General features: G+C 40.2%; 1 protein-coding gene across 1 annotated transcript; it reads right to left on the bottom strand.

Moving 5' to 3' along the window:
• Positions 1-3,695: 3,695 nt before the first annotated feature.
• Positions 3,696-17,170, bottom strand: SARAF (store-operated calcium entry associated regulatory factor). Its single transcript, XM_045821422.1, has 6 exons — positions 16,893-17,170; positions 12,685-12,863; positions 8,941-9,358; positions 6,972-7,101; positions 6,175-6,329; positions 3,696-4,488 (listed from the first exon to the last, which is right to left on the bottom strand). The coding sequence occupies exons 1-6, from the start codon at positions 16,990-16,992 to the stop codon at positions 4,463-4,465; spliced, it is 1,008 nt and encodes a 335-aa protein (XP_045677378.1). The 5' UTR covers positions 16,993-17,170; the 3' UTR covers positions 3,696-4,462.
• Positions 17,171-17,965: the final 795 nt, after the last annotated feature.

The raw sequence follows: 17,965 nt of genomic DNA, 5'->3' as shown, positions 1-17,965 counted from the left end.
CCTAAGGCAGAGATGGGGAGTTGGGTGTTTTAAGTAGTTCAGTTTCATTACTGTTGATCATCAAGTATTTTAGATTCCCACTTCCAGGCCCATGCTAGGATTGTACTTCCCTGCTATCTGACTTGCTTAGGAGTAACCATCTGACTTGCTTTGGCCAATGAAGAGCAGAAGCGATGTGTCATTTCAGAAGGTTTAAGAACAGTGCATGAGCCCTGGCTGGTGTGGCTCAGTGGATCGAGTGCCAGCCTGTGAAGCAAGGGGTCACCCGTTCAATTCCTAATCAGGGCACGTGCTTGGACTGTGGGCCCAGGTCCCTGGTAGGAGGTACATGAGAGGCAACCACACATTGATGTTTCTCTCCCTCTGTTTCTCCCTCCCTTTCCCTCTAAAAATAAATAAAATGTTTTTTAAAATGAAAGATGATCTTAAAAAAAGAACAGTGCATGATTGCCCACATGCCCTTCCCTCTGCTGCAGCAACAGCAAAATCGCCAAAAGGAAGCTTTGATCGGCCAGAATCCCTGACGAACTGTGATGAGCCAAAGCCCATGCCAATGTAAGACATCGGGTGTGAGCTATGCAGTGATTAAGCTAGTGAGATCTAGGGGACTGTTTGTTATGCAGAATAACCTGGCCTACCCTAACTAATGCAAGTAGTCAGAGTAGACCCCATTAAGGTGACTGACGATGGTGACGATGGTGTAGTGGCTTGAACCTGAATGGCAACAGTGGAAAAAATGAAAAGTCATCAGAATCTGGATATGCCTTTATGTACAGAAAAGAATTAAGTCCTACATGACAGAAAACGTGAGAACAGTGACAGCAGACCACACTGGTTCTAACAGTGTGTCAGCAACATCTTGTGTGAGTAATGGCTCTAATATGAGCAAACCTTATATTCTGGCAACAGTCTGGAAGAAAATAACCCATCTAGTAGGCCTACAACAGCATACACAACCCATTAAGTATTGAAAGTAAAAAAGAGCTTTTGTGGCCCACTAACTTTGACTTCTGAAGCAATATCGCCCTCTAGTGATGAAAAAGAAAATGAATTTAGAAAAAGCTAGAAAGTGGCAACCAATGTTGCAGTGAAATGTGTATTTTGAAATTTGGGGTCTCTTTGTTCTGTGACAGGATATTTTATAAAATTTTTGATCAGGAGATATCATTAGAAGTTCTATGTCAGGGAAAATAAAATCCATTACTGCTCTTCAAAGTTATCCATAATTTCCCAGAAAGCAAGAATCCTGAAACCCATTGGTTAACACACCATGACTATTACAGGTGTAAGACTTAGTAGTATTTGTAGTGATGTCAACATCTCAAACATTTTCTTGTGATTCATAAAAGAAAAATGATGTTTAGTGAGTATATCTGGGAATCCCTGAATTTAGATTTTTGGGATTTTTGTTGTTGTCATTTTAGTCTATTGTACAAATGCAGGATGGTGGCAAACTTCCTGGCTATAAACAGTGCCTTTTTTTTTAATCATCTTCCGAAGCTTAGTATGAAGTAGTAGAGAGATATAGCTACCAAAATGACTGTAGTAATAATAAAAAGTTCACCCACATGAAGTAATATGTCCACTGAACTTTGTATTGGCATAACCAGTATGTTTACTTGATCAGCTTGAGGAACAAATACGGTTGCATCTGCTTCTTCTAAACTGGGCCAGAACCCCAATACTTTAGATTAGCTGGAGGCATTCTACCTCTCAAAGGACCTCTCTTCTTACCCCGACTTACTCAAGAACTCCAAGGACGTTGTCCAGAATGCCTGAACATATTCCTTAAATGCCTTGTGGACAGCAATCTGAAGATCTGATCCATCCACCTGCAGACCAAACTTGCAGCTACCATGTTTGTTACCACATTCTGAAAATTGGTCTTGATATATTCTTTTTACTGTTCCTTTCGATCACTATCCAGGTACAGACCACAGTGGAGCCCTATCAGACTACAGCTCTCTGGGGTGAGACCTAAATGTTCAGCAGTCTTTTCAAAGGACACCCATTGTTCCCTGTTGTAAGATCTGGGGCAATTCCAGATCCAGACAGCCACAAATTAGCTCAAAACCAGGTTTCCCCTAAAGCCGTCCAGTAACAAGCGAGATTCTGCAGTCTACACTCACACTGCCCTCCCTCAATGAAAGCTACTTCTAACCATCCAGAACATACTATTCATGAGGTACTCTTAAGGGGTGAAAGATATTTATACATTATCTTCCAATAGCCACCTTGGTCTCCAAGGAATGAATTACTTCTTCTTAAGCAACCTTTGATCTCTACATATTCAAAGGTATTAAAAGAATCCGCCTTCATGGAGCCACTTTTTAAAGTCCTGTTATACAATTCCCCACGGGCAGTGGATGGCTCCTCACTGTGGACTAACTCACTTAGAAGAGCCACAGAGGGTCTTCCCTGCACAAAACTCTGCTTCAGAGTGACTCTGTCCACCCATGCAGAAAGACGGGAGGCCGTGTTGTTAAACGTAAGCTCCTCTAACACCCACATCCCAAGTTCAGTCTGGGCGCTACGTTTAAGCACGGATCCTGCCCCTCTAGAAATACAGCCCACGAATCTAAATACATGTATTAAAGGTCTCAGCTACAAAAGTGACTCCCTTGTTCGGGTGGGGGTCCATCCTGTCTCTGTAGAGTGACACAAACACAAGTACCGAAGGCATCTTTGGATGTTCGTTGTTGGCTTTGTTGAAAATAGGAAAAATTTTGAAAGCATGGCATTTATCAATAATGGGCAGCTTAAATTATGCTATATCCATATGATGAATACTATGCCGCTGTTAAAAGAATAAAGTGCATCTATTCTTTATGGGGAAAATATCTGGGTATGATGTATTATTTCTGGAATAACCAAAGCGCTAACAGAGATTACTGCTAGGTAGAGCGACCACATTCTGTAGCACCCAGAGGAATGGCCAAAGGGAGCAGCACGGCTAGACTTCTTTCAATCAGTCCCCACCTCCCCCGTCTCCTCTTACAGCTGTAGTCTGTTCCGTGATTCCACGCCTCTGGTTCTAGTTTGCTCATTAGTTTATTTTGTTCATTAGATCCCTTTTATAAGTGAGATCAAGTCTAAATGTTTCCTAAATGGTAAAAAGCTCAACTAAGGCAGATTGTGCAATCTTGGAAGCTTGAATATTTAATTTTTTTGAAAAGCAATTTTAGCAGAGGCTAAAATTCAGTCTGGGCGCTACGTTTAAGCACGGATCCTGCCACTCTAGAAATACAGTCCACGGATCCTGCCACTCTAGAAATACAGCCTTTCCTTCCACACCATTTCTAAATTACTTTTTAAAAACATTTACCAAGCCCTGACTGGTGTAGCTCAGTGGATTGAGCACAGGCTGTGAACCAAAGGGTCACCAATTCAAATCCCAGTCAGGGCACATGCCTGGGTTGCAGGCCAGGTCCCTAGTAATGGGCACTCGAGAGGCAACCATACACTGATATTTCTCTCCCTCTTTCTCCTTCTCTTCCCCTCTGTCTAAAAATGAATAAATAAAATCTTAAAAAAAAAGAAAACAAAACATTTACCAAATGGTTGGTAACTAAGGCAATACTACCATGGGAAATTATTGTTTAGGGAGACAAAACTTCTGCACAAACACCTTCGCCTCGGGGAAAAATGGTTTTAAAAAAGTAACATCAATTCACATCCAAAGCAGGTAAAAAGAGTAAGAATAAAACCTCGTGTTTATTTTTTCTGTAATTTTAATATAATTGACACAGACTGCTACAACAGTATTTCAGATTCCACAGAGAACTGCATGTGTTTGCTATTAAAGACCATTGGAGAAGCATTTGAACTTTACCTCGTAAGAAATGAATAAGGAAGATTTCAAGAATTTTTGTCAGCACACAATCATTCACAACAACCTTCTAGATACTTTCTAGATAATTGTCACCAGAACCCCACCCACCACTGAAGGATTCAAAGCTCCTGAGCTCAAAGTGATCAGAACTCACCAAGTTAGTATAATTAGTAGTCCAAAGCTTGGTTTAAATGTTTGAAGAACAGCAAGCACCAAATACTGAACACCAAATATATTGTTTCTATGAAGTTATAATTCATGAACAAAAACCAGATTCAAAGTTTCTTTACTCAGTGTCTTTGAAGCCTTCATTCTTAATGCTTTTCATGGCATCACCGGTATTAGAAATTAAACAATTCATTTTCAGTATTCTGCAGTAATCACTTTCAAAAGCTGTAATAAACATCTGCATGTTACACTAACAATTTTCTACATAAGTATCTTATCATAGTATCAATTCTTAATCTCATTAAATGATAAAACACAAAAAGCTATACGAGAGAAAACACCACCGAATTTTTTAATATTCCTTTTCCCCAGTTGTTAGCTGGTAGCACTTTTCTTTTTAAGACAAAGCGATGAAATGTCAGAAATGCTGCATCCAGTGTTTCACTTCAACTTTTTACTCTCTTATCGTCTTCTGGTACCACCATATCCTAAATGAGAAAAGTAAAATTTATATTAATTTTTGAAATGCCCTGGAATTGCTTATAAAATTACAACAATAATGCATATTATTGTTGTTAACAAACGAATGAGAAAGAAGGAGGAAGGAGAACGAGGAGCTGGTGGGAGAGGGCCACGCAGGACACGGCGCCGCGCCTCCCCAGAACGGCGCCCCCCACCAGGCAATCATCAGGCCCACTAAACCTGCTTGCGGAGAGGAACCTTTAGTCCCGTAAACCAAAGGAGACATGCTCTCTGGTGGCGCCAACGTGGCACCAGCAGCACTCAAAGTCTAAGCCCAAAGCAGGGAGGCAAATGGGGCCCCAGCCGTGTCCTGCTCCATCTCACAACTCCGGCAGTAAGTGCAAAAGCGTGGGGGAGAGTTTCCGACTCCCCAGTGCACCCACGCGCACAGGTGCCGACAGGTGACAGAATGACAGTGTTCCCACCTGAAAAGTGTCTCGGTTTCTTTCCACTTTTCCCTTAGGTTATTTGGTAATGTTTTCTGGTGTTCTCTTTTGTCCTATGTCCTGTGTAGTTATATTTTTATGCTTGTATATCCTCCTAATTACTACCTCTCCTTTTCTCCCCAAAGTAACCACTATCATATGATCTAACACCATAGGTTAGATTTGCTTGTTTTTAAACATGAATGTTGTAATCATTATTGTATATGTTCTTTTGTGTCTAGTTTTTTTCTTTTTATTTGGCAGAACTATCCACATTATTGGATACAACTGTTTATTCATTCTCACTTTTGCACAGTATTCCATGTTATAAACATAACTCAGTTTATTCATCCATTTTACTGAGAGTCCCGGTGGAGACTATGATGAACGGGATGCTGTGAACATTCCTGTGCTTACTGTTCGGTGTCCAAGCACATGCACTTCTGTTGCTAAAGATGTGAGAGTGGAACTGCTGAGCCTTGGGTATGCTCATGTTCAATCGGGCAATGCCCAACAGTTTTTCAAAATGACTGCGTTAATTTATATTCACCGCAGCACTATGAGAATTTCGCTCTTACATTTCAAAACATATTTAAATACAGTCTACCAATTTCAAGACTTAAATTTGTTCTGTAACTTCCCCTGCTGAAGAAAACAAACTCAATCCACAGCACCCCATTAGTGCCTCGTTACGCACCATCTCCCACTCTCTGCTCATTAGCTGGGTGTTTAAGTCCAAGTAGTTTTTGTTTTTTAGTATCTTTGCTTTTTGCAAAATGTCCTCTTAAAAACTGCAATAACCGTTACAATCAAATTTTTGACAATTATTTAAAGTATGGCTCAATACATTTTTATTGACTTTTGCTGAATTTAAAAAGTTCAAACTTCTACCTAGAAAATTCCATTTTAGAGCTTAAAGGACCCCCAGATTACAGAATTAAACAGATATGGAAACCAATATCCAGGAAGGTTTTAGATAAAACCTTGGTTAGTGGTAACAGTCTAAACCAAATCCTTGTTTGATTTTCAAAGAATGCTTAGAAGCGACAGGAAAGAATGAATCTGAATTATATTTTACTCTCGGTTAATCATGCTGTTAATATTTCTGGAGGATATACTAAATAAAACCACGATTGCTAAATATACAGTTAATCATCTTCTTAAGTTCCAAAACTATTTCTGTACTATACTGCCATGTGGTAGGAACTTCTACATTTTTGCTCTTACCTGATGCTGTTCTGGTTTTTGTCTCTGAACTTGAGCATGCTGAAGAGCTACCTGAGCCTCCACGAAACGGTGAGTAAGCATGGCTACCCCATGTGCTGGAGTACGAGGGATGATGAGATGAGTGGTACCAGGAGTCTGAAAAGGGCCTCGCTGCTCTATAAAGACAGAAAAGTGTGTCAGGCATTCTCCCTGGGCCTTTCATTTTTAAATACCTTCCAATCCCTAAGTTATCAGAAAAAAAGTCCTTATCAAGTAATTCTTCTTCGATGTTCTGGTACATTAGGATTAATATGAAACAAATACTGTTCTGTATTTCTGATATTGTTACAGTCACTGACATAGGAGAAGAAAGTGAAATGGAGAAATGGCTCTTTCTTTCTGAATTTGCACTCGAGTCAAATCTAAACTTAAACTACCAATAATATTGAAGACATCTCAAAATCTGTCTCCAAGTTTGGTCCAACCTTGCTTCTGTCATTTGCCTACCAAACCAAACTGCTGTTCCCCAAATGTTGTGTTATTTACTCCTAATAGTTTTCTCAAATGTCAAAGGAAAGTCTTTTTCCTATCTTATATTATCTATAAGGATGACACAAGAAGAAAAAACACAATGAAAGAAAATAACACATACAATATTGATAAAAGCACATATTCTTTCCCCATCCCCAAAGAATCTGATTTAAAAGGGCAATGTCACCCTAATTTATTTTCCTTAACAAAACCAAATCTAGTCAAATTGTAAGCACAACAAAGAACTCTCTAAAGAAAAGACCAAGTGAGATAAATGCAAAGCCTACCTATTGCTGCCAAACAAATATCCTAAGAGTCCTCCTGTCCCCAAGCCGGTCCAGAACCCTGGTCCTGAATTGTCATGTCCTTGTTGTCCTGTGAAAGCACTGCCAAAACCAGAAGTTGCACCATAGGGTCCTAGAAATAAAAATGATTTATTATGTATACTCATTTAAACAAATCACAGCCTACAGAACCAAAGATAATAGGAAAATTTCAATTATTTCATCTGTACTATTTTTTAACAGCACTCAGGTTTCAACTTATAAACAAACTGTATTCAAAAAGTATTACAAATACAAAAAGTGTATTTGTAAAATATGAGTTTATAACTAAGGATATATTTTGGGATGAAGGGGACTTCCTATAGGATCATATCTGCCCTGCTTAAGATGAGCTACTAGAAGATGACTCCCACTTGTCAAATTACTTCCTTCCTGCATCGTAAAATCTCTAAACACTCCAAGTGACAGCTATATAATGGAGAAATCCAAGTGGAGGCAGCCAGATACTTGTATCTGGTGGGAAGACAGGTCTTAAGGGGACCAAAAAAGTGTCTTCTGCTCAGAGGAAGTTTTTTTAAACTGATGAATAATATGCATAAAGGAAAGTGTGCTCATCAAACAGGGAAGCCTAATAGTTTGTGCACATGCACCCATGCATGTACACTACTACCCACACCAACTGAACATTTCTAGCACCCAGAAGGCTAGAAAGGATTAACAATTCCCAACAGATAACCACCCACAGCAGAGATAAGTGTTTCTGACTCCTCTCACCATACTTTATAGTTTTGTCCATACTTGAACTCTTTACAAATAGAGTCATATGGTAGGTATTCTTCTGTTTCTCGTACATCTTAACCATGAGAGTCAATCCTGCTATTGTACCTGTCAGGTTTTGGGCTTTTAAAACTGATGTGTGGTATTCCATGGGGTTAAAAGAAAGCACAATTTGTCTTATTCTAATGCTAATGAATATTCTATCTCCAGTTTTTGGCTATTGGGCATAAAACTGCTATAAACACTCTTATGCATGATTTTTTGTGTACACATGCATGACTTTTTCTTAGGTATGTATCCAGGAATGGAATTACTGAATCACGGTGTAGGCATGTGTTTAGGAGATACAGTTTTCCAAAGTGTTTTACCATTCTAACTCCTACCAGCAAGTTCCAGTCAACTACTCAATACTCTGTCTTCATAATGCTAACCATTATAGTGGTTAATATGACTTCCCTATGGTTTTAATCTGCATTTTCCAGAAAACTAATAATGCTAAGCATCTTTTCATATTTTTATTGGAAATCTGGATATCATCTTTCATTATAAAATGGCTATTCAAGGCCTCTGTCCGTTTTTAAGATTGGATTGTCTGTCTTTTCTTAGGTCTGTGTGAGTTCTTTATACACTCTAGGTACAGGTCCTTTGTTGGATAGCGGTCTTACAAATATGTTCTCCAAGTGCATAGCTTGCCTTTTCACTCTGAATGTTTTCTTTCAATTACTAGACTTTCTTAATGTAAATAAAGTCTAATTTATCCATCTTTTATTTCATGGCTGGTAATTTTTGTATTCTAAGAAATTTTTGCCTATCCCAAGGTCATGACAAATATTTTCCTACATTTTTATCTAGAAGCTTCATTTTTTATCTTTTATGTCGTGGTCTATAGTACTTGAATAAATGTTTGTGTACGGTGTGAGACAGAGTTTAAGGTAAACACTTATTACCAAATCCGATCAAGTGTTTCTGACTGAGATGATTTACAATTGAATCATGCATTCTTAAAATAGTAATCATAAATATTAGTCTAGAGAAAAGATCAGAAGAGGCAAAAGAAGTAAAAAGTGAAAAATAAAACGAGAAGACACATCTGCCCTGGCTTCCCCATGCAACCACGTTCTACTACATCAGAAACTGCACAGGATCCATACCTCACACCTGCACCCCTCACCGCCACCGCCTAGGCACAGCATACCTGTGAACCCTGCCTTGAAGCCCGGGGGAGGGGGTCCTGCTGCGCTGGTGAATCCCTGATAGTGGTGTGAATTTGGAGGATACTCAGAATACGGTGGAGGAGCATCTTGACCATCACTAAGGAACAACTTATAAACTCCAAAGGCGACAGCAAGTAACACCGCGATGGTAATCAATCCACTGATGCCCCCGGAGCCTGGAGTGGACAGCTTTTTGTAATAATCAGAGAAAGCGTTAGGGCCATGGTTTGTTCCGGACTCTCTCAATTTCTTCAGGCCGTGTTCCGTGTAATCCAAGCTGTACTCCAAGCCACAGGAACCTCTTAGCACATACTGGTCTTCAGAGGACTCATAGCCCTCACAGCTCACCACCGTCTTTCCAAATTTGTACGCCATATCTAAATCGGTCTTACATTCCCACTGTGAAGAAGAGTCGGAGAAGGTTATTAGAACCAAAAGACTTGTTTTCACTTCGTATATATCACTTGGGCTATCTAGCTGTCATAAAACTACAAAACGAGGCAAGGGAATGATAAGTTAAATTCAGGATAGTGAAGGAAGGCAGCTAGCAGCCTCTAAGACACTGATGATGGCAATGCTCTACTTCCTAAGCGAGGTGGTGGGTACACGATGGCTCATTTCATCGCCGTTCCTTACTCTTTACATACAGATGGGGGAATTACTTTGTACATATTAAGTATCCATAATTCACACATTTCAGCAAATTTTCTACATGTCAACTTTTTACCACTGTTGTTCAAGATGCTTTCTTTTAAAACAGGGGTATTTTTAATGGTAAGGCTCAAAAACCATCATATGTGAAGATCTGGTTGGTAGCTACATATAGTATCAGAGACAGTATATAACCTTCTGAGAAAAAAGTTTTCTACACACATTTTTTAAAACCATGGCCTAACTTTCCAGGGTCCAATACTCTAAGTAATTCTCTTCAGGTTTTTTAAGATATTTCAAAAAATGCCAAAAGAATCCACACTAGTCTCTAAAATTTCCAACTTGAAAAAAGAAGCCCAGGCTTAATTTAAATTCTATAACTACATTTTGAGCTGAATAGATTACATGACTCTTAAACAACATTTAAAGAGACACAAGCTAAAACAGATTTGATTGGTTCTATTGCCTTTCTGTAAGTTTTTCTGTAAGAGGAAAACAAATTTTCTTCTCTCAAAGTTCAGATATGCCATTTTCATTTTTATAACAGCTTTATGGAGACATAATTCACATAGGATACATTCATCCATTTCAATGGTTTTTAGTACATTCACAGAGTTGAATATACTAAAACTATCACCACAATCAATTTGAGGATATTTTTATTGCCCCCAAAAGAACTCTCACATCCACCAGCAGTCACTCCCCATTTCCCTCCAATCCCCCAGCCCTAAGCAGCCACCAGTCAGTCTGTGTGGATTTCCCTACTCTGGACATTTCCTGTGCTCCTCAATGACTGGCTTCTTTCACTTGGCATAACACTGTCAAGGTTAACACCACGTTGCAGTATGTCAGTACTTCATTCCTTGGATGTGCCTATTTTGTTTATTCATTCATCGTGATAGACATTTCAGTTGTTTCTACTTTCTGGCTATTATCAATGATGCTGCTAAAAACATTTATGTATAAATTTTTGTGTGGACATGTTTTCAATTCTCTTGGGCATATTCCTAGGACTGTAATGGTTGGGGTAACTCTGTGTTTAACCTTTGGAAGAACTGCCAGACAGTTATCCAAAGTGGCTGCGCCATTTTACTTCCCAACAGCAATGTAAGGAGAGTTTCTGCACATCCTCACCAACATTTGTTATTGTGTCTTTTGGATTATAGCTTCCTATTGGGTGTTAACTGGTACCTTATTGTGGTTTTGACTTGTTTATCCCTGGTGGCAAATGATGCTGAACATGTTTTCACACATTTGCTGGTCATCTGCCTACCTTCTTTGAAGAAATGTCTAGTCAGACGTTTTGCCCACTTTCAAATTTGGCTGTCTTCTTAGTGAGTTGTAGTAATTCTTTCTATACTCTAGACATAAGTCTCCTATCAGATGCATGATTTGAAAAGCTTTCACCCACTATGTAGCTGTCTTTTCACTTTTTTGATGGTGTCCTTTGAAGCTCAAAAGTTTTACATTTGGATAATGCAATTTTTCTATTTTGATGCCCTTATTGCTGTTGCTATATCATCTTATTTTTTAAATAATTTTATTTGGAGGAAGATTTATAAGCTAGCTGATTTAGGTAAATAAAGAAAGCTAAATCTCTATTGGTATTTCATGTTAATTTTCATTTCCTTAATAGTGCATACTGAAAGTGGCCAAATCAAATGTTTGGAATCAGAACAGGCTCCCTTCTGCTACTAAACGTAAGTCAGTGTACGATATCCCCCACACATCTCTGCTAATGTAGTCCCTTCTCTGTCTGTTCCGCTCTAAAAATCTTCCCCTTCCTTCCTAACGCAGCACATACCTTCCCTAAGTCTTCCCCAGTCCCTCCAGTGTTATAAATGGCATGACTTGATAACACTTTGTTGGCACCTATGTGTAATTTGAATGCATATCTTAGCTGTTCTACTAGAGTTTCTTTAGTAATCCATTTTTGTGTGCAATTTCATGTGTTTAATGAGTGACTTTACAATTAGTATCTTTTTTTTTTCCATCAAGACTGTAAAGGTTGCCCTGGCTGGTGTGGCTCAGTGGATTGAGCCTCAGCCTGCAAACAGAAAGGTCACTGGTTCGATTCCCAGTCATAGCACATGTCTCGGTTGCAGGCCAGGTCCCAAGTTGAGGGGTGCACAAAAGGCAACCACACATTGATGTTTCTCTCTTTCTCCCTCTCACTTCCTATTTAAAAATAAATGAATTAAATATTTTTTTAAAAGACTATAAAAGTAAAATGAGTGGGATTCTGCTTTAACCTGGAGATTCTGTGATTCGGTTAGCAACACGGGGGGAAAATGGTGTGAAATAATCATCATGCAGTAAACATGAACCCTCTCTCTGAACTGCACATACTGTGCACACAGGTGACCATGCTGACGGAAGGGGAAACCATCTACAGAGGTTTCTTGCAAATAACCAGTTGTCTTAAATCCTTTTTGAAAGCAGGCAGAGTACAAAGTAGAAATATATTAGTATTAATTTTAACTGAATTCATTTAATAAAATCTATTCCATTTCTAAATAACAAATTTTGGATCTTCAAGAAAATGGTCCACCCTAAGTACAAAATGCCAGAGTCCCAAAGAGAAAACAAATAAAGCCCACTGAAATGTTTCTGTTCAGAAGCAGCCGCCCTCTGCTCTAAAACAATTTTAAAATCAAGTGTTTGAAGCACAAAAGGGACATGTGTACTCCCACTGTTTACAGCCTATAACTGCTTACCATCTTAACTCTATTTCTTAAGGGTAGGTTGGTATTCTTTGAGGGAATGACAAAAAAATGACAACCAGCAGAACTCCTGTATTCCCCCAGAGTATATGAAGAGTTTTAAAAAGTTATTAATGTCTTAGAAAGAAGTTATGGAATGAAAATTACAATGAATACTTCCAGGCGCTAAAATCAGTTCATTTTCTTTAGAGGATGTTTCTTCTGAAGAATAAACGACTTATTTATATTTACATAGTTTAGGTTAACCTGAGATTTTCTATATGTGCTTCCCAAAATTACTGATAATGGCCCAATAAACACTTTATTGAATAAAAACTCCATTTAGACTGCCATCAATGTAATGAATGTTACCTGCACATCGTAACCATCCCAGCCTTTGTTCTGGCACTGGACGACTTTCGGCGTGTAAGAATCACACCCAGCCGTGCCCCCAACACATCTCAGCTGTGGGATGGGATCCAGCCTACGGGAGGTGGTGTAGCGGTCATGGTGGAGGGTAAGAGCTTTCACGTCCTGCAACAATATTCTGTCTGAAACAGGAAGAACAGAGCAGAGAGTGAATATCTTGGCAAACATAGATAAATAAAACTCTTGTCATTCTATAGACGGTCATTCTTGCCTTTTGAGGATGACTAAGTGAAGATGAAACAGCCCCTCAAAGCTGTACCAACTACATTTAATCTCTCGCACAAACTTCAAGTGGTCACACTGTTAAGGCCTCCTTTCGTTTCAGGCTGGATGCTCCCCCACCCCCTGCACTGCTTCTATATCACAAGTTCTACATAAATTTTGCAAAATAGGACCAAAAAGTTCATTAACCTGAAATGTACTACTGCACAACAACATTAGTGGTTAATTAAAGTGGCAAAAAATATACGTCGATGTTCCTGAAGCACATTTAATGACTTAAATGTCTGTCAACACATGAATGGATTAATGAAAGTTTTTGCCCTGACCAGTATGATGCAATAGGTTGGGTGTCCTTCCGGCAGAGCAAAAGGTCGCTGGTCAGGGCACGACCCTGGATTGCAGGTTAGGTCCTGCTCTGGGTGCGGTCACAGCACATGCGAGAGGCAACCAGTGGATGTTTCTCTCTCACATCTATGTTTCTCTCCCTCTCTTTCTCCCTCCCTTCCCCTCTCTCTAAAAGTAAGTAAATTCTTCAAAAAAAAAAAAATACTTAAATAGACCAACATCAGAAGCTTCCCCAAAAAAGAACCACCCAAGTAACCCTACAGTCACCAGATCATCCCACAGTAAAATTCAAAGTCCAAAAGCACCAACCACATAATGATAGCTTCCAACCAGCTTTTGGGTTCACACTCTTAATTTTGAGCAGAGCCAAGAACTACTGAAAACATGAGGAAAGCCCCTAACATGGAATACTATAACCAGGCCAAAACAAACCACAAAGACAAGCTGGAGACAAGAGAGACTATACAGGGAGAAGAAAACTTTTTTTATATATTTTTACATCTATGATATCCTCAAAGATATAAAACAATCATTTTTAAAGGAAACACTCACAGAGAACAAAACAAGAGCTCCGGGAAATTAAAATCACGGCAGCTTGAGATGAAAAACTCAACAGAACTATTAGAAGTTCAGGGTAAGAAAATCTCCTAGAAGACAGAGCAAAAAGATACAAAGCGGGAGGGAGGTGGATTACAGGACCGGTTCAGGAACTCCAAAAAGCCAACAGGGGATCCAGAAAGAAAGGGTGGAAAAATTAGATGGAACAAACTTCAGGGATACACTTCAAGAAAAGCTCCCACAGCCGAAGGATGAGAGCTATCATAGCGCAAGAAAAGAAAACAGGCCTCACATCAGAACCACACAATGGCCCCTCACTGGGAAATCTTAGAGCACTGTAGACAATAACTGCCAGAAGAAAAAGGGAAAAACAGGTCACATACAAAAGACAAAGAATTAGGAAAGTTTCCAACATCTCAATAGGCTAGAAAAAGAAAATGAAGAAATGTCTTTAAAAATTCAAAAGCTGACAACTCAACACCAAACAATCCAATTAAAAAATGGGCTGAGGACCTGAACAGACACCTCTCCCACAAAGCCATACAAACGGCCATCAGATCTACGGAAAGATGTTGAACTTCACTAGCTATTGGGGAAATGCAAATCAAAGCTACATTGCAATGCCACCTCTACCACCTCAGAGCTGTTAGAAGCGCCATTATCAACAAGACAAGTAATGATAAGTGCTGGAGAGACTGTGCAGAAAAAGAAAACCTCATTCACTGCTGGTGGGAATGTAAACTGGTACAGACACTATGGAAAACAGCATGGCACGTCCTCAAAAAACTAAAATTAGAGTTACCATATGACCCAGCAATCCTTCTTCTACTATCTACCCGAAAAACTCAAACAGTTTCACAAAGGCTTAAGCACCCCTCTGTTCACTGCAGCATTACTTATAGTGGCCAAGACATGGAGACAATCAAAGTGTCCTTCAACAGAGGAATATATAAAGAAGATGTGGTTCATATTACCTGGAATACTACTCAGCCGTAAGAAAAGATGAAATACTGCCCTGGCTGGTGCAGCTCAGTGGATTGAGCACCAGCCACTGAACCAAAGGGGCCTGGGTTGCAGGCCAGGCCCCCAGCAGGAGGCGCATGAGAGGCAACCACACATTGATGTTTCTCTCCCTATTTCTCCCTCCCTCCCCCTCTCTCTAAAAATAAATAAAATCTTAAGAAGTTCTGCCATTTGCAACAACATGGATGGACCTTGAGAATATTATGCTAAGTGAAATAAGCCAGTCAGAAAAAGCTAAGAACCACATAATTTCACTCATATGTGGAATATAAAACTGAAATTCATAGACACAGACAGACAACAGCACAGTGGTTACCAAAAGGGAAGGGCGTGGGAGAAGAGTAGAGCATAAAGGGAAACAAATATATGGTGACAGAAGATGATTTGACTTTGGGTAGTGGTCACATAATGCAATATACAGATCATATATCATATAAATAAGAAATAAAAGTGTACATTTCTATCATGTAGCAGAAACATGTACACTTGAATCTTATTTAAATAATAAATAAATAAATTTGTTTTTTAAATTCCCCTGACTCTTCATCTGTAAACTTCCTTTTTATATTTAAGAATTCCTTGAGGGTTCAAATAATTCATTTTTCATTCCAGTTTTTAAATTATAATTCTAATCAAAGTCTATTTATATACAACTTTCTAGGAACACATAAGGAAAATGTACAGACATTTAAATCTAACTTTGCATTTTATTTAGCAGTAATAAAACATCCACATCAAATGGGTTACTCAAATCAAGTATTTGCAAATATACCTTCTCTATCATTTCAGCATTCAAGATTGGGAAATTACAGAAATAAATCTGTTGCTTAAGTTCAAAAACATAGGCATTTCCTATCGCCAAATCACGTATGCAATATTGGTACACTTTCCACCAGGCCTTAACATCTTTACTCCGCAGGACAAAAACAAAATTTTAAATGTCTCAAAATCATTTTTAGCCCTGGCTGGCGTAGCTCAGTGGATTGACAGCAGGCGGCGAACCAAAGTGTCGCAGGTTCGATTCCCAGTCAGGGCACATGCCCGCCCGGATTGCAGGCCACAGCCCCCAGCAACCGCACATTGATGTTTCTCTCTGTGTGTGTGTGTGTGTGTGTGTGTGTGTGTGTGTGTGTGTGTGTGTGTGTGTGTGTGTGTGTCTCAAAATAAATAAATAAAAATTTTTTAAAAATCATTTTTAATTCTAATTTAATAGCACACATCACTTATTAAAAGGAAATCAGTATATATGTGATTATACAGACGTGTACCTATATTAATTACAAGTAATATTATTGATCCCATACAAAATTCTTTAGATAATTCTAATATAAGTAATGAAAGAAATTTTTCCCGAAAAAATCATTTATCATGTCCCATCACACACAAAAAAATAAGATGAAAATACTTCTTAAGTTCTAGAGTACGGTGAAAACCAATGAGAAAAGCTGGCGTAACCCAATGTACTTCACTGTAACGATCAGAAGAAGCATGAGTTCGGTTCCGGTAAACATGATTCTGCTAACCTTACCTACAGGCCTGCGGCCCTGTCCCGTGAGTGTGACTCAGACGCTGCCGGTGTCAAAGCAACCGCCAGCCATAGCAACAGGCAGCCATGACAACAGCCAGAGTCGAGGACCTCAGACGGTCAGGACAACAAAGGAAGATGCGCAGGTGAGTGTCGGCCTTTCCAGCCAGACTCCCAGGATCAGGGCCGTAGCCCGAGGAAGGTGAAGGTGGGCAAATTTTAGGAGTCCAGGGGTGAACGGGGACGTTAGGAATACTGAGTTGTCCCGCTCCATCAACTCCCCAACAGTCCCCACTCTCCCGTCTGACGCCCGGGAAGCGAGGAGGCGCCAGAAGGGCACAGATGAACAGCGAAGGGGCTGAAAAAGAGGAATTAGGGCAGAAACGCTCAAGGGGCGGCGAACAAAAATCGTCGCCCTCGGGACCACTCAAAGCAAGCTAAAAGGCGACAGGAAAGGGCAAGTGAAGACGGCACTCACTTGGGTCTTTCCAGCCCTCGGCAGGGCCCACGATCAGAAGCAAAAGGAGACCGAGGAAAGAGCAGCGTCTATCCGCGCCTGGCCCACCGGCCGCGGCCATGGCGATGGGCGAAGATGGTGTGCGGGTGCCAGGCACTCGTGGACGGATATCAGACCTGTGGAAATCCGCGCGCAGCTGCCCAGGGACACCAGGAATTCCGGCCTCGAAGAAGGGACAGTCGGTCGGCAGAGTCGCAACAGCTACGGATGTCCGTGCGCCTGCCTCACGTCACTGCCGCTTCGGCGCTTTTGGGATCTTGAGTGGACGCCGCTGGCCCCGCCCCTGAGGCTCTGAGCGGCGGGGGACTGGGCGCAGCGGAGGAGGGCGGAGCGAGAGGAGTGACGCAATCTTCGGGCGGGGCCAAGGGCTGCTGTCCGGATTCTTCATGTCGGTGCTGAGGTTGGGAAAGAGTGAAACCATCGGGATGCAAAATCTAAGGTGTATGTAGTCAGTCAAGTTAGCTTTGTCCAAAACCTCAGTAACCTTCCCTGGGAAGTTGGTGTGCCTCGCTCAACTTTGTTTTCAGCACCTGGTTGGCTACAGAGAAAATTCGACCGAAAGATAACATGGAAATATATCGTCTCGTTTTAGAGGCTCAGAGCCTTCTAAAACGAGACGCATCTTTCCTTCTGCGTGGTGGCAGTAAGAGCTTAGAAAATATCAGGAAGAGAAATTACTGCCTAAATAAAGAATCAACCAGAGAAAATTCTAGGAGGCTCTCATTCATTCACTCAACTTATGTAGACTGAATGCCTAATATGTGTTGGGTACTGTTTTAGGCATGCAGGATACAGCCAAAGTCCCTGCACTCAAGCATCTTACATTGAAATGGGATAGGACACACAAAACTAAGTAATAAGTTGATAAATTAAGATAATTGGTAATGATAAGTGCATAGGTGAAAATAAAACAGGGTGATGGAGACTGGGAGGCAACTTGTTCAAGGAGGGAGTACCTTCCTTAGCAAGTGATTTTGAAGCTTTGAGACCTGAATGATGAGAATCAACCATACAAAGATCAGAGGAAGAGCCTT

The sequence above is a fragment of the Phyllostomus hastatus genome, unplaced genomic scaffold, assembly GCF_019186645.2.
Source record: "Phyllostomus hastatus isolate PE091 unplaced genomic scaffold, TTU_PhHast_1.1 phas_scaffold_46, whole genome shotgun sequence".
Lineage (NCBI taxonomy): Eukaryota > Metazoa > Chordata > Mammalia > Chiroptera > Phyllostomidae > Phyllostomus > Phyllostomus hastatus.
This window is presented reverse-complemented; position numbering and strand designations above follow the sequence as displayed.

Coding starts and splice junctions, on each gene's coding strand:
- SARAF (XM_045821422.1), bottom strand. CDS start 16,992: ATGGCCGCGGCCGGTGGGCCAGGCGCGGATAGACGCTGCTCTTTCCTC. Junction 6,330..6,971: donor TATTTGTTTGGCAGCAATAG/GTAGGCTTTGCA, acceptor CTGTCTTTATAG/AGCAGCGAGGCCCTTTTCAG. Junction 4,489..6,174: donor AAAAACCAGAACAGCATCAG/GTAAGAGCAAAA, acceptor TTTCTCATTTAG/GATATGGTGGTACCAGAAGA.